The following is a 17,528-nucleotide window of genomic DNA, read 5'->3' as shown; positions in this document are numbered from 1 at the left end:
GTGGAGTATTTTGCAGTTGCCCTTATAGAATTTCATCCTATTTACTTCAGACCATTTCTCCAGTTTGTCTAGATTTTAAATTTTAATCCTATTCTCCAATGTACTTGCAACCTCTTCATGCCATTATCTAAATCACTGATGAAGATATTGAACAGAACCGGACCCAGAACTAATCCCTGCGGGACCCCACTCGGTGTGTCCTTCCAGCTGGAGTGTGAACCACGTATGACTACTCTCTGGGAACGGTTTTCCAACCAGCTATGCACCCACCTATAGTGGTGGGTTGTATTATCCATCTAGGTTGTATTTCCCTAGTTTGTTTACGAGAAGGTCATATGAGACAGTATCAAAAGCCTTATTAAAGTCAAAATATACCATATCTATCTCTTCAGGCTGTCTCCAGTCTCAGGAAGACATTACTGCATCTGTTTACACTGGATTTGGATCTGTTCGCAACCACCAAGAACCCTTTTTAAAAAAATATGTGACATAGGTCACATGAACACATCTGGGTCCAGCACACAGGTTGCGTATTTGACACTTCTGCTCCAGAGCCTTAAAATTTTGTTTTATGATCCCAGAATTGACTTAGTTCTTTATTTGAAGATTTCCTTTCTTCCTAACAGTCCTCTCCTGGCTCCTTAGGAATTTGATCCAGCTACAACTGCAATCCTTTTACTGAAATCACATGATGGGGTCTGATTTTCATAAAATGAAACATTGGCAGAACTCTTTTGTTTGGCTTTTAATAAAAAGTATCACACTGTTTGCTTCTGATATCAATTATGCAAATGCTTCTGAGCTCACCAAATTCGTTTTAAGTGGCACTCTTTCTTCTCAATACATTATTGCACATATTTTCAGTAGCAGTAAATGGAACACACTTGGCTACTGCAAATTAAGTCTAATGAGAGGTCCAAAATAAGCCTTCAGTCATTTGTGAGACATGTGACCAAAAAGGCAGGGGTCTATGAAAGAGGTTACTTACCTTTGAGAAGAATGTAACTAGTGTCATTTGTGTGAAACCACAAAGATTTATTTTTAATGAAAAAAATACTGAAAGTGTGCCACAGTGTCCATATATTCATTTGAATAGTACAAAGATATGTATATCTGAGAAAAAGTCTTAACACTGTAGAAAATAAATGTGGTTCTTAAATTAAGCCAAAAGAAACCAGTAAAAAAGTAATGTTTTATACACTGGAATAAATGAAGCAATTAGTCAGAGGTAATAATAAATTATAATTACAGTATTTCAAATATTTGTTTCATGCTTTTTCAGCAGCTTCTAAACAAGTTATGTGTAATACACCCTTGAAGTCAGCAGTAAGAATGGTCTTTCAATGGAACTGTGGGTAATATCCTGTAGATTTGAATAAAGTCTTAGAAAAATGACACCAATGTTTATTATTTACTGGTACATAAAACATAGGAACATGGCAGTTTTAGGTTTGCAGCTAACATATGTTTTGTTAATGAAAGTTAATTTAGTTTCAGTTGACTCATCTTTATATTTTAATGAACTAAACAGCAGTTATGGTCATTAGCATGTATGTCACCCAAGCACATTGCACCAACAGTGCTTATGGGATGCTACATGTTCTGGCTTGTTTATACAACCAAAATCATGAGAATCTGGAATAATTTTAGGTCTGCAAATGTTTAAAACGAAAGTGTTTTTAAATACAAATCATTTTTGCTCTTTAAAAACAGGAAAAAAATCCAAACATGCACTTAAACCTGAAACTTCCATGCCTTAGACACTACGTTTTAACAGTAAAATATCAGTTTTGTGCCATTTGTTGTAAAATTTCCCACCCTCCTCAAAATAAAACAAAACAAAAACAAAAAAAATTCAAACAGGGTCTAAATTTGATTTGTCAGCATCTTCTTGGTCCTGTTTATACATGAAGGTTAGAAGAAAGAGAGCAATATCCATAGATGACCAATATGCAGTGTGCGATGTTACTGCAGACCAGTATCTGCTCTCCACAAGACCTTCCCTGAGCTCAAAATCAATCCTGTGCTCCAGTTCCACTAGAAATGAAACAAAATAGAAACAGGAAGTGTTACTAGGATCCATACTTTGAAAAGAAAAACCACAGGCTAATTCTTCTATCATTTGTTTTTGTTTCTACTTGCCTGTATATAAAAAATACCCAATATTCCTGTGCTGAGGGTTTAAAGTGTTCTCATTTTGTAATTAGTATATATATATATGTATGTATGTGTATGTGTGTGTGTGCGTGTACTCGCGCATGTATGGTTTTATATCTATATATATCTATATATATATATAAAATATGCAATTACTTCAAATAATACAATATTGATGGATAGATCACACAGAAAACACTGAAGGTCGGGAAAGAACAGTTTTTTAACAACTTTATTCTTCATTGTAACTAGCTGGAATTACTTGGGAGATGTCCTGATCTTTTCTTCTAAAAAACAGGCTTAGGCCAAGATTTTCAAAAGTGACTAGAGATACACTGATAAGTTAATTTTTAGGGGCCCAACTTAAGACACCTTGAAGGTTCTCAGATTTTCAGAAAGTATGGAGCATCCACCCTTTGAAAATAAGGCTCCTTTAGGATGTCTCAAGTTAGGCACCGAAACAAATAAAGGTACCCGACAATCACTGACACTTCTGAAAATTTCAGAGTAACAGCCGTGTTAGTCTGTATTCGCAAAAAGAAAAAAGAAAAGGAGTACTTGTGGCACCTTAGAGACTAACCAATTTATTTGAGCATAAGCTTTCGTGAGCTACAGCTCACTTCATCGGATGCCTGGCTTTAGTCCCAGTCCCTACACAGAAAGTCAGTCCTTTTAAGTTTCCAGATTTTTCCAAAATGTTTCAGCAGCTGTTCTTTTATTTCAACAACTATACCACACACATCAAAGCAGCCTTTACTGCACATTTAACTGGCTTAGTTGCTACCACAATTAACACACTGTTGTCAACTCATTTGTAGAGATTTTCTTAGCTCTAAAGGAGCAATTGCATGAAATGGATAAGCTAAAATCCTAGTGAGCCACAAAGGCCAAAAAACATACTGGAGAAAAATAGAATTGCTTGTCAAAGCCATTGGCACAAAGGGTAAAAAACTATATCATCACTCAAAATCTCCACAATCAAGATATCAACAACATTCAGGGAGGTATAGGGCTTAATATTTTCCAACCAACATCTAACTGGTTTCCAAATACAGTAAATCAGATGACTCTGGTTTCTCTGCAAGCAAACTGCTAAAACACTTCTATCTCTTGATGATTTCACTACAGAACCTTGGGATACAAGCAAGATTTACACACATCCATGCAGCAGGCCTTTCTGAAGTTAACACTTCAGCCATGGGTTGAGTCAGCCTGGCTGGGCTAAACTGTGGGATCTCCATCTATGGAACACAATAGAGAGATACACGGTTTGGGTGGCAAGGCTGGAGTTGCTGAGTTTCCTGAAAAGAACCCCCCACTAGGATTTAACAACGATCACTGTTACTCCTCCATATTTTCCCTAAATTTAAAATTAAACCTCTGCCCTATACGATGAATGAGTCACTCAGATTAGCTGTTGAAGCTAGCTCTGATCTAGCTAACTGATGTACCATGTGGACGCTACCACAAGATGCAGCACTGCTTATATTCTTGACTCATCTATTACTACAGAGATAATTTAAGATGCACAAGCCCAATCCAAAGCCCACGTTGACTACAACACTTACATTTTTCAGAAAAGGAAAAACAAAACTTCAGCTTTATCTTAATGCCAACATTAAAATTGTCAGAGTGAAACATCTGACTGCACATATAGAGCTTGGACTTCCTATGATTATTTAAAGTCATCTCTTTGAACTTGACTGACTGGGCAGTACTGTGTATATGAATATAGGGAAAACACCTTTGAGAGCGTGGGAAGTCAAAAAAGATGAAATAAGGGGTCACTGAAAAATTGTTGAAAGTTCAGATTAGCCTAAATCAGATTTTTGACAGTAAATGCCTTGACAATAGAGTGACTGAAAAGTTTTGAAATTAATTTGATCAACATTTTGAATTTTGGCATAGAAAGTGCTCTCTTTTTCATAAAAGCTTTTGCTAAATTTTTGTCCTGTATTTGGACCAGCTCTGTTAGGGGCAAGGACTGTGTCTCTCTCTGTATTTTGTACATCACCAAAAAGTATGTCTTAGAGCCAGACATATCCTGGAGAATTTAAAAAAATGCATTCTACTATAAATGAAACTGGATTTCTCTGAGGCAATTACGTTGAATTTTTCCAGTGATCTTTTAGAGACCGTTGTAGCAGAGAATGGACAGTAGAAGCTCAGAGTTATGAACACCAGAGTTACGGACTGGCCAGTCAACCACACACCTCATTTGGAACCAGAAGTACGCAATCAGGCAGCAGCAGAGAAAAAAATAAAAAGCAAGAAAGCAAATACAGTGCAGGTTTCAGAGTAGCAGCCGTGTTAGTCTGTATTCGCAAAAAGAAAAGGAGGACTTGTGGCACCTTAGAGACTAACCAATTTATTTGAGCATAAGCTTTTGTGAGCTACAACTCAAGGTACCTTAGAGACTAACAAATGCTCAAATAAATTTGTTAGTCTCTAAGGTATCACAAGTACTCCTTTTCTTTTTGCAAATACAGTACAGTGCTAACCGTAAACTACTAAAAAAATAAAGGGAAAGCAGGATTTTAATCCTGCATAGTAAAATTTCAAAGCTGTATTAAGTCAATGTTCAGTTGTACTTTTGAAAGAACCACCATAATGTTTTGTTCAGAGTTACAAACATTTCAGAGTTACAAACAACCTCTGTTCCCGATGTGTTCATAACTCTGAGGTTCTACTGTACTAGCTAAAGTTCTGTGAAATATATGTACCATTTAAAGAGCAAAAGAAAAAAAAAGAACAGATCAAAGATTTAAGCCTCTGGAAAGAATTGAAAAATATTTAATGAATGGGAATGAACCCAATTTTTACCATAAAGCTACCCAGGAAACAATTTAATAGGAGCATATGTTTGTTATAACACACACATTTCCATGTCCCCCGTTCCCCCCACAACAAATCCATCCAAAGTCAACTTAAACAGTCTCCATTTCCAAAAGAGAAGCCAGAAGATACAGCTAGCTGCTAAATGTAAAGGTACACTAACATGTGGGGTCAAGGAAGCCAGAGCTGCTGTGTGGGAAGGTCGGCATTCCAACAGTAGAATGAATGGCAACTGGCTTCTTGTCTTCGCCTTCTGTTCCCTCTTTTCCAGTCTCAGAAGTTTGTGAAGTGGGTGCACTAGATCGGCCAAATCTTGAGAACAACATCCCTCCAAGGCCCTTCCCAATGCTAGCAGCTCCTGCGTTCAGCACAAAACAGGACAGGCACCATGACTGTTAAATCATACCACAAATTAAAGTGGCTGTAACACTCATCAATTACAGCTGAATGAAAGAGAAAGAAAAACACTACTCATGTTTTTCCAGGGTGGAAACAACAGCTTATTTAAATTAAGTCTACATTTTTTATCATGTGACTCACATCTAGTGTACAATCAAGGTTATAATTCAGAAACTGTAGTCAGGGAAACAAAAATATGCAAGAACAGTTTTGAACCCCCCCCCTCAAAAATATCCAATACTGAAAAGGTCTATTTTAATTCCTGTTTTACAGACAAATTCTTTTACGATCTCATTCATTTTGCAACACACTGGGTTTGGGTACTTCAAAATAATTACAGTACCTTCTATGTGAAAGAAGAATCACATTATCATCTTTAATGAGAGGACACTCCTTTCATCAACTTCTTATGCTTGCACTATTTCTAGAGAGACTTAGGAGTGCTATATCATCATTGAAAGGGGATGATTATTGTTTGAGAATCACTGCATGAAAGTTTAAGATAGTTTACAGATTCATAACCTTAAGAATGATAACATTTTCTCCTGACAGGTTTCAGAGTAGCAGCCGTGTTAGTCTGTATTCGCAAAAAGAAAAGGAGTACTTGTGGCACCTTAGAGACTAACCACTTTATTTGAGCATAAGCTTTCGTGAGCTACAGCTCACTTCATCGGATGCATAAAGATGAAGTGAACTGTAGCTCACGAAAGCTTATGCTCAAATAAAGTGGTTAGTCTCTCAGATTTTCTCCTGACTTTGCTGCCATCTTGTGGCTATGTTAAAAAGCTACTTTCATAGTAAAATGACGTTAAATATACAGATCTTACATAGAAAAAAAAGCTATGTAGTGAGGTATGTCAGATCTTGCTTAGAAGTATTCTATAAATCAGACTAATTCCTTAAGCAGATAGAAAATAAAGATTTACTTTCTCAGTAGGGAAGAATCTCAAGAGCAAGCTACCTTGTTTAAACTTCTTTCAAGTTATTTTAGTATAAAACCCAGTGTAGGCCCACACTGAGCAATGCTCTTAGGCACATACTTAAACTTTAAGCACATGAGTAACCCCATCAAAAGCAAAAGAGACTGTTTATATGTTCAAGGGTAAGCTAGTGCTTAAGCTGGATCAGGATGCTAAAGGATAATGAAGGGGACAGAAAAAGATTTCAGGTTAGAATTTTGCACCTGGAAATTCATGTTATATTAAGTTAAATGAAGGCCAACATTTCTCATTACTAACCAAGGACCTTGCTGCCACTTGCCAATACTGTGAAATGTGATTTTAATGCAAACATTTTAATTCTTCATGCTGCAAACTGACAACATTTGATTATTGGATACTGACTATTAACCCATCAGGAGGTTATTTCAATTAAACATGCAACAAATAAGACAGCAGTAGCAAAAAAATAACATTGGCTGTAGTTAATATAAACATCCCGTTCCCTTAAATAAAAGTTTATTTGGATTTAAATTAGCACTGCACATATGTTGTGGAAGTACAGGAAAGATACCACAACAGCACATTTATTGTTATGCCTTCAATATCACAAAGGAAAAAAATGAAGCTTTGTATGAAAATAGGGCTCTATTAACAATTAATCAAAATGTTATTGCATGAAACCTAATTGAAAAGTGTTATGTACATATGAAACGACTTAATTAGCAGTTACCTAATATACTTGCTTTGCCTATATTTGTTATTGACTCCCCATAATGGCGTCGAACCATGACTGGTGAAGTAGCTGGGCTTGGTATGGTTGGTATACTTTCACTCTCGGTGACTGAGGTAGGTTCTTTTGTTGGATTGAGAAAGCTTGGCTTCATGTGCTCATAAGGTAGAGGGTTTGCAGTGTTGTACCAGTGGATCTGGACAGGTGAAATGTTGCTGTAGTGTTTCAAAATTAAAGGTTCTAGTCTATAGGCCTGCAAGATAAATTCAAGAGAAGAAAATCCTGAGCAGTGACAGACACTGCAGATTAAATTTATTTACCAATATATAGTGCTCTTCATCCTCAAATTACTGAACAAACACTAATGATTCATCCTCACAGTCCCCTGGGGATGAATGGATAAACAGCAGCAACCCCATTTTACAGAAGAGATACATATAAAAACTAAAATAACTTGCCAAAGGCAATAAAGCGAGTCAGTGGGATAGTCAGAATTAGAACTCAGGAGTTCGTTGCTCCCAATCCCTGTCACTCTCTTAAGAAAAGAAATCTTGCTCCGTTACAGCAAATTAATAGCCAGAAATTGACTAATGTTGAAGATACACTGTGGTCATATTTGTTTTCACTTTCTGGGAAAACTGACTAGTTTCCTCGCTGCTTATGCACATATCCTTGTATATTACACCGCAATACTGCTACTACCATATTCTTTAATCAGAAGTGAAAAGTACTGTTAATATTACAGTACAGCAAAAGACTTATCCTTTCTATATGGATAAACGGATTCTGCATTTCACAGCAAATCATTAAAACTGGCTATTTAATTTTGCTTGCACAAGCTGAACAAACCGATTTATTATGCAAATGTGGAAATTGTAGACACAATTTAGGTATCGAGCTTTGAAAGTGTGAGGAGTAAGATAAAAGCCTGATTACACTTATTTTCAACAGAAGCCATTTCTGCACAGTACAAGTGACAGCAAGTTTTACTTTTCTGGCATCTCCTTGTAACTCACCACTGAACAAAATCTAGGTAATCTTTAGGGTAAAGAACAAATGGTTGTAGCCTGGATCAAATGTGTAGGGAGTGGCCACGCTCGCCTTTGAATTAATTGGCACTCAATTAACTCGAGGTAAAAAACGTGTACTGTAGATGTATTCAATGAGCAGCTCTTCAGTAGATGGGCTGTGGTGGGGAGGGAGAAATATAGACTTATGGCCCTAATTCAGCAAACCATTTAAATGTGTGATTAGTTCAACTGAACTTTAATTAGACTATTCATGAGCTTACATACTTTACTGAATTGGGGCCTATAGTGAGATAAAAGTAGTAGACTGGCATGGAAGGGTAAGTCACAGTCCCGTGACGGCTTTTATATTCAGAAAATTCCAATATCCTTAACTTTGTTTCAGGGAGCAGAGATCTTGGCCTCACTTTTGGGATATGTATTTGGCTAAGGCCAGACGACAGGATGGCACGTCAGTTCTCTAGGGCCCCCGTCACCAAGAGTTAAACAGCAGTTTTCTTTAAAATAAATCCTTCTTACATGGATCGCGCTGCAGCAGCAGTCAGATAAGCTAGCAGAATGTTAGGAACGGCAAGAAAGGGACAGTGAGACAGTAAATATAATGCCCCTATATAAATCCATAGTATGCCCACACCTTGAATACTGCGTGCAGTTTCTGTCACCCCATCTCAAAAAATACACATTAAAACTGGAAAAGATACACAGAAGGGTAACAAAAATGATTAATTTCAGAGTAACAGCCGTGTTAGTCTGTATTCGCAAAAAGAAAAGGAGTACTTGTGGCACCTTAGAGACTAACCAATTTACTTGAGCATAAGCAGCAGGAGAGTGGGTTTGTGTGTGTGTGTGTGGGGGGGAGAAAACCCGGATTTGTGCTGGAAATGGCCCAACTTGATCATCATACACATTGTAAGGAGAGTGATCACTTTAGATAAGCTATTACCAGCAGGAGAGTGGGGTGGAGGGAGGTATTTTTTCATGTTTTGTGTGTATAAAAAGATCTTCTACACTTTCCACAGTATGCATCCGATGAAGTGAGCTGTAGCTCACGAAAGCTTATGCTCAAATAAATTGGTTAGTCTCTAAGGTGCCACAAGTACTCCTTTTCTTTTTAAAAATGATTAAGGGTAGAACTGCTTCCAGATGAGGAGAGATTAAAAAGACTGGGACTGTTCAGCTTTGAAAAAGAGATGACTAAGGGGGGACGTGACTGAAGTCTATAAAATCATGACTGGTGTGGAGAAAGTGAAAAAGGAAGTGTTGTTTAACCCTTCACATAACACAAGAACTAGGGGTCACCCAATGAAATTAATAGGCAGCAGGTTTAAAACAAACGAAAGGAAGTACTTCTTCACACGACACACTTGTTCCCAGGGAATGTTGCGAAGGCCAAAACTGTAACTGGGATTTAAAAAGAATGAGGTAAATTTATGGAGGACAGATCCATCAATGGCTATTACCCAAGATGCTGGCGCTGCAATCCCATGCTCTGGGTGTTCCTCAGCCTCTGACTGCCAGATGCTGGGAATGGATGACAGGGGACGGATCGCTTGATAATTGCCCTGTTCTATTCATTCCTTTTGAAGCCTCTGGCATTGGCCACGGTCGGAAGACAGGATACGGGCTAGATGGACCATTGGTTTGACCCAGCATGGCCATTCTTATGTTCTTATATAAAAAAGGTATTAGCCCATTAACAGAGCCTGTATCATACATGCGCCTAATTAAAAATTTCCAGCTGAAATTATATGCAGCGTTATTGTAGCCACGTCGGTTCCAGGATATTAGAGACACAAGTTGGTCGAGGTAATATCTTCTTTTGTTGAACCAACTTCTGTTGGGGGAGAAACAAGCTTTAAAGGCACACAGAGGCTTGATGTGCACTACATATTTACTTTGGTATAACTACGTTGTCGCTCAGGGGTGTGAAAAATCCACACCCCTAAGCGACGTAGTTATAATGACTGTAACCCCCCCTGTAGAGTTTCAGTTATTAAGCCGATGGGAGAGCTTTCTGCATCGGTGCAGCTGCGCTGATGTAAATTTGTAGTGTAGACCTGTCCTCAGAGTGTCACAGCTATAAGGCAGTGAGTGGAAGACTGCCTAGGATTGCTGAAGGAAGACTGGTACCCAGGAAGGAGAAACACATATAGTGACCTGGCCGGAGGGCCAAGTCATGAAGGAGGAGCATCTGGAGTTGCAGATATAGGTGGAGAGACTGCCAGAGGAAAGCACAGCACCTGGAAGGAGCTAATCCCCAGAGAAGCCAGGAGAGGTGAACCTTGTAAGTGGACCCTGTGACAATGAGGTACACTACATGTTGTGGGACTTCTGGATCTTGAAAGGCGTGTTGTGGGGGGCATTGATCATTGTAGCAGGGGAGCTATGTCTGCAAGTTTTGCATCTGTTCTGGCAGGGTCTGGTGCTGCTTTGAGTTGGTGTGTCCTGGTCTGTGGGGAGCTTGCTTCTGATGATGAGCTTGGAGAGGTTGAAGGGGAGGGGGTTGTTTGAAGGTCAGAAAAATGGGTTCAGGAAAGATTTCATTCAGGATGGGGTCATTGAGTCTGGATTGTAGTTTGATGATAACCCCATATGGATTCCAGGATGGGGTGGTAGGTGACAACCAGGGGTGTGCAGTAGGAGGGGGGTTTATTTCTGTATTGAAGCAGGTTCTCTTGGGTATTTGGGTGGCCCATTACATGATGTGATCTACTTCTCTACAAGGACACTGCACCCTTTTTGTCCTATGACTACAGGGGAATTAACGGGCCATTTCACCTTGAATGGTCTCTTAGAATATGGGTTAACCACTTATGCTAAATAATCTGTTCAATCTCATATTTAGCTGTGACACTGAGTACCTTTCCCAGCCCTGAAGAAGAGCTCTGTGTAGCTCGAAAGCTGGTTTCTCTCACCAACAGAAGTTGGTCCAATAAAACATATCACCTCACCCACCTTTTCTCTCCAACTGAAATTGTACTTTTGCATGCCAGCGGAAATATACATTGGAATTTTCAGATTGTCTTAATAAATAGCTCACTTATTGCATATGGATCAAAGGCTAGTTTTCAAAAGTCATTACCTATTGATCTGTGATCATTTGGATTTTCATTAAAGAATTACATTCAGCATGACCCTTTCAGTTTTCTTTGTTTTCATAAGGTAGGAAAGTATTTTGCACCTTCCGAGTCCATGTACAGAATGTTTCAATTTGTGAGAGGGTCAGTCAATTACAATCTGATTGACCTCTTGACACTAAAATGCCTAGTGGAATTTGTACTGTCTGGCAAGTTAGAGATGTTGGGACAAATCCTTAAGAGGATGTAAATCAGCGAAGCTCCATTGCAGTCAGATGATATTTGGCACCAGGCAAAGTTAAAAAACTGCTAGTAACACTATAATGATGTAGAAATAGAAGTTTTATCACAGAAGTCTCCAAGTTTTTAACTGGAAAGTGCAGCTTCTTTGTGAATGCAACATTATATCATTAGTAGGCTTGGCAATAGTCAATTTTTTTCTACTTTTGACAATTAATATTTATGTTTAAGATGTTTTCTATTTAATTTTTTTTATTTTTACAGTTGCTAGAAATGAAAGGGGAAGGGATGGAGTTAGGGCAGCACTGATAGTGGGGTTACAGTGGGTTCCCTACATAGCCCAGGGGCCCAAGATGCAGGGGAGGATGCAAGGCCAGTGACACCCAATCCATGCAGATATGTTGCTATTGAGGATATTTTTTTTTCGTCAATTTCACTGTCAGCTGAAATCAACATTTACCTAACCTTTATCAATTGAAATCGAATTCTACCACGACTAATCATTAGTGATTAGTGATTTAGTAGTGTTCAAATTATGCATTAAAAAAATCACTCTGTTACGGAGTAAACTATTTCCAAAGGAAGGATAAGTACTGTATAGGACATTATTGCATTTTCTAGTGATAATTTATTTTGCAATTACAAAACCCAAGACACTGGAAGATGACTGGCAGCAAGCTGTTCTGCAAAACCATGTTGCATGCAGAAACATACCTATGTTGATGTAAGTACTTTGAAGATCACTTCTTACATATTATCTTTTATTGTCCTTCAGCAGACTTTATTTAAAAATACTCTTGAGGTAAAAGCTTGTAATTGCAATAAAAACTCACCACTGGATCTGTTGGATGAAAAATGTTTAGCAACCGGTTACAAATAGTTCTGGGCAGAATGTGATCTTGACTTCCACTGTTTCCTGGACGGATGCCACGCAATGCCAAAAACACTGCTAATGGAGATCCCATACAGAAGAAATTCTCAACCTAAGGAGACATTTCATTTTATATTAATAGCTGGAGGAAATGTAGCTTTCTAACATACAGTAGGGTTTGGTTTAAATCTCAATGTCTCAACAGAGGGACTTCAGAAACACGTTATAAAGTACTAGTAGTAAAAGTGAAGAAGTCCACAATAAAATACAGGTAAACTTTCCATCTCCCTTAAATGTGATAAGAAATTTACATGTTACTACACAATGTAAGACAAACTTTGGAAAGCTACAAACACTGTCTCAGTTCAGTATGATACTTCTACTGAAGGAGGCATACAAGTGTTATAGGGGGTGGGGTGAGGGAGCTGATTTTGGAGGATATTAAAGAAAAATTATGAAGTTCTTAATGCTGAAGTCTGATTTCTCATGAAATTGCAGGAAGCTTACCACAACTACTTAACTTCACTTTAAAGAAGTGCTCTGTGGCTGTTTCTGATACATAGACCATCAAGGAAGCAGAAAAGCAAGTTATATTGAAAATCAAAAACTACCTACATTACATTTGTAGTGCACACACACACGCACACACCAGTGTTAGGCACAACCTCTTAAAAACATCTTAGGTTGAGTGAATGATTTGGTACTTGTGAAAAAGGTGCCAGTATGACAAAGACTGCGAACCGTTACATACGGAATAGGTACAGTACAGTGGTAGTTTTGCAAGCTCCCCTCATATGGACCCAATCTACTGCAATCTTGTTCTGGAGGGACTGCCTCTGACATTGAGAGGTTAGTTCAGTCTCCACTGACAATTTAAATTTGCAAACCTGTCCCCTGAGAACTGGGCTGAGACCACTAACTTGTCTGACATAGGTCACTGAACATGCATCAGTGGTAACGACTTTTGGTCACTACCAACCTGGGCCGGGATTCAACATTGACCTAGAGGTGAATGGCTTCGTATCCCATTACCAATCCTCAGACTTCCAGTCCCCTAGAAACATCAAATGTAAAACTCTGTAGTCAAATATATTTTCACAAGTCAAAATTACTTTTCAACCTTTAGTATATTTTCTTATCAGAAAAATTCATTCTATTATCATCAGAACTTCATTGTAACTTTCCCGATATCTGGCAGTTCATTACAACAGAATCATTACTAGGGTAATATCATTTAGCGGACAAAAGAAACGGCTGCATTTTTATTAAGTGAATATGCTGAATTCTTGGATTCTTGAAGCAACTGTTACATGTCAGGCAGCATACGGAGCAAGACAGAGGAAATAACGGTCCATTTCATTCACCAGACTTCAGTACTGCTTAAGAAATTCTTCCTCCTCTAAATTGGCCTTGGTAACACACTTCAGAACAAGATTCTTTCTTCAACAGGGATGTTCTTTTCAAACTCCATTTTAATATAAGGACTTTATTTCTACAGTAATGCCAGCCATCTTGCAAGCCACAAAACATCTATATTACCGCTCCAGAGCGATTACAGAGCAGGTCTTCTCTTTTATAACCAAGCTTTGCACAGAATCCTGTATTTTCCTAATTGACTGAAAACTTCATTTTATCTTCAATAGCAACAATAAAAATGTGGTGACCATTAAATGCAGGAAGATCATCATTGCATAATTCTTTAAATCATACGGTAAGCTTCAACCCTGCCAATCTGACACACCTGCATTCAGGGTCTGCGCAATTCCTGTTTCAGAAAGGGGTATCATGAAAGCTGCTGTGACTGCCATGTGATACTTGATACTTAAAAAGGAATTTTCAGTAAACTCAGCTTAGGTGAAATGCAGACTAGACAAGTATTTGAAAAGGTAAATGGACCCAGTGATTACAAGACACAGGAGGGTTTTTCCTGTTCCTTCAGGCCCATTGATAATTCATCACTGACAATGTCCAGGTGGACAAGGGTTTCCTTCTTGGGTCAGTGTTCTTTACTAAATATTCTCCTATAAGAAGAAGTCTTTTGATGTGGTGTCCCGGCTAGGTTAGACTTGTAGATTCAAGACTTAATCAACTGTAGAGTGTATCCCATGTAATGGTTCGGATTAATACCAAAAAGTGAATCTCCACAGAATCAAAAGAAAGCCTTTCAGAAATGAATTCCTTCAAACTGAGGAACTGAAGCCATTAGACTCTCGGCATTATCAAGCATGTTGTTTATTTGGCAAGTTACCATATGATGATCTATTGAGGTCAGGAGGCCAGTGTCTTTAAAAACTAAGTAGCATTCATTTGGATAGGCCAGATATTGAAGCAGCGGCGGGGAATATTACCTATTTGTGTGAAATACAGCAGCAAGTTGTCAATGGCACAGTTTAATAACAGAAGCAATGTTTATTTTTAATGTTGCCTTCCAAAGATAGATTATGACGACAGCTATGATTCAGAAGACAAACTGAATTACTGGGGAGGAATGATACACAAGAAGCAGAGCTAAGCTACTTTAGCAACAAAACCCAAATCACCAACAATATCATTCAAGACTTTGTGTAATTCTTCCAGACTAGAAGAGCAGCTGAATGAGAAAATGAATGTGTGACAATGCACCTTTCAATGAGAGAATGTGTGCAAAATGAAGGGGACACCTGGGGATATTTACAGGTGAAATTAAAATGGGAGGGCAATGAAGATAACTGCATCATATGTTTATATATTGCCTTTCATCCAGAAGGATTGCAAAGAACTTTACTGACCGAGGAAATACTTCAGCCGAACACGAAACTGCAGCCACCTCTAGAGTGTAGCCCATAGCCCTTTAACTGCACCAGAAACACCATGAAACTTTTGAGGACAAGAAATGAAGGGACGAAGCTAGCAGATTAGTATTACACGGGGAATTTAACTAGGCAGTTCTGTTCTGAATTGCTGCAGAGCGTTGCTACAAGAAGTCTGAAGACCTCCTTTTCTCTCAGATATGGCTGCATTTCAGTTGTACTCCTAGTAATTCATCAGTGTCTTTTCAACACCATTAACATCTTTGGATAGAGGATGCTGCTATACAAAAGTTGAGTTCTAATATGTTGAAATTTCCCCAGGGTTATCTGACCTTAAGCATCTTTGTGAAAAGTGCCACAGAATCTTGAAATAGCTTGGGTAACTGTATTGACAAACACAGAGTTAAATAAACTAATCACCAGCTTTGGGGTCAGGAAGTAATTGTGGTATGTCCCTCTCTTCCACTTCTTAAAGGAAAATCCTTCTATCATGCTGTTATCTTTGACCACTGAAGCAAAAATGACAACTGACATGCCCCAATGCCACAGCACGGCTAGCTTTCCCAGCATTTTTACATTCTTCAGATAAGAAACATATAGAATTCTTCTTTAGCCTCTTCCTCCTTTTCCACAGCTGTTGTCCCACAGACAAGGCCAAAACGAGACTGCATCCCTAAACTTTACATGTCTGGTGAGATACTAGTAGAGTTCTGGCATTCAACTCCTGGTCCCCTCAGTGAGGCCTACCATTCCTAGCCCTGAGAGTTTTAGTGAATCCCTCATTAGGGCTATCAGTGGGGAGGAAATTTAAAGTCCTTAACTCCAAAGATCCTATTTTGGTGGCCATCACCTTGGCCGGGATGATGAGTTGGGGCACTGACCAAAGACCCTCCAAATCTTCGTTTTCCACCCCCCCTGCCAGAAGGAGCAGTTATATGCACCACTTCCTTTCACATTAATCACCATGCAATGTAGCTTCTGGATTTCTTCCTGAACTTGTCTTGACAGAGAAATGTGTCTATTTGCTCAAGATCAAGCAAGCATTTAACTCTCACTTAAGTAGGACTAGAGACTTTCCCTGATCTTAGGAACTCTGGGCAATAAAGCAGTAGTGGCCACATTTTTCAATTAAAGTAGTACAGGCCCATTCAATCATATATGAAAGCCAGATGTGACCATTATGACCATCTACTCTGATTGCCTGCCTGTCTTCTTTGGACAGCCAAAGAATTTTATTCAGCAAATACCTCAACAAGACCAGTAACTCATGGTTAAACTAGAGCGTTATTAAAGGAATCGCCCTGTCTGGGTAGAAAGAGCCAAGACTTTGGTGGATGATATCTACACAGCAGTTACTTTTCGCCACGTCAGTCACATACAACCAGCTGGACTAATATGTCTCTGTGAAGTTGTCCTTCAGTGGAAACATCCTGTGAAATCTTCCTTTCGTAGAAGCATCTTGCTCTCATATATTTACGGTAAGCCTCTCCCCTCCTCTTGAACTGCTCTCCATCAGAATGAAGGTACTCAGAAACTACAGTGACAGGCACCAGTATAAAACCCTTTGATAGACTATTTAACAGTCTATGGAAGATTCAGCAGGATGAGGAAGAGAGAGGATGTATGACAAGGGAAAATTACTTATGAGTAATTTGGTTTGTCGTAGTTCTCTCCTCTTTCCCCATCCTACTTCCCTTGCTTCGTGCCCTTTCTTAGGGCTCTTGTTCTGAAAAGGTTCAGACTGAATGCAAGTAGATGAACGACAAGCCTTTGTAAAGAATTGAGGGGTGAAGGGTATCAGTCTATCTCCTGCTTCCCAACCAGTAGAGATAATAGCATGATGTAGATTATGTTTTTTTAAGTGATGGTGAAGAGAAGAGGGTTAGGACAAACTGAATTACTAGTAAATAATTTTTCCGTTTTTCTATCAGCTGATATTGACTTTAGTTACTAAGGCCCAGATTTTTAAAGCTATTTAGGCACTGCTGTGCTCAATGACTCAACACCTCACTGATTCAGGAACTTAAAGCAACGGTCGATGGGATTTAGTCTCTTAAGTGTCTAAATCCCTTTCGAAAATTAGATTTAGGCTCCTAAATCTGCTACACATTGCATCGCTGAGCACAGCAATGCCTAAATACCTTTAAAAATCTGGGCCTATGAGTACAAAAGCAGTGACATCAGAAGGAGGAAAAAAATGATAATTTTAAAAACTCTGAAAAATGAGCTAATTTTCTTTTTTACATAAGGTCATATTTTAAGGTCCAATATCTAAAGATATTATAGGACTGTAAATCAGCAAGTCTTGTGCAACCAGTTGGAAAGCTGGGAATCTCCTCTTTCCAATGGCATAAAGCGCCAGTAGTTGGCTCTATTGGCTTATAAACTATCAGCCTAAACCTATCACTAAAAACAGCTTGTTGTGTGTCTCAGCAGGCCAGTGTAATCTGGGGGAAAATTC

General features: G+C 38.7%; 1 protein-coding gene across 4 annotated transcripts in view; it reads right to left on the bottom strand.

The window, feature by feature from the left end:
* Positions 1-1,014: 1,014 nt before the first annotated feature.
* The window catches only part of DDHD1 (DDHD domain containing 1), a 115,076-nt gene continuing 98,562 nt past the window's right edge, over positions 1,015-17,528 (bottom strand). For 2 of the 4 annotated variants that reach the window (XM_037901281.2, XM_037901282.2), the window contains 4 exons: positions 12,241-12,390; positions 7,063-7,315; positions 5,156-5,350; positions 1,015-2,037 (listed from right to left, as the gene is read on the bottom strand). In XM_037901281.2, the coding sequence (XP_037757209.1) occupies positions 1,856-2,037; positions 5,156-5,350; positions 7,063-7,315; positions 12,241-12,390 (780 nt within the window). In that variant the 3' untranslated portion in view covers positions 1,015-1,855. Of the gene's footprint in view, positions 2,038-5,155; positions 5,385-7,062; positions 7,316-12,240; positions 12,391-17,528 lie in introns of those variants that run through there. The other 2 variants (XM_037901283.2, XM_037901284.2) reach the window with 2 other exon arrangements.

Source organism: Chelonia mydas, chromosome 6, assembly GCF_015237465.2.
Source record: "Chelonia mydas isolate rCheMyd1 chromosome 6, rCheMyd1.pri.v2, whole genome shotgun sequence".
Taxonomy (NCBI): domain Eukaryota; kingdom Metazoa; phylum Chordata; order Testudines; family Cheloniidae; genus Chelonia; species Chelonia mydas.
This window is presented reverse-complemented; position numbering and strand designations above follow the sequence as displayed.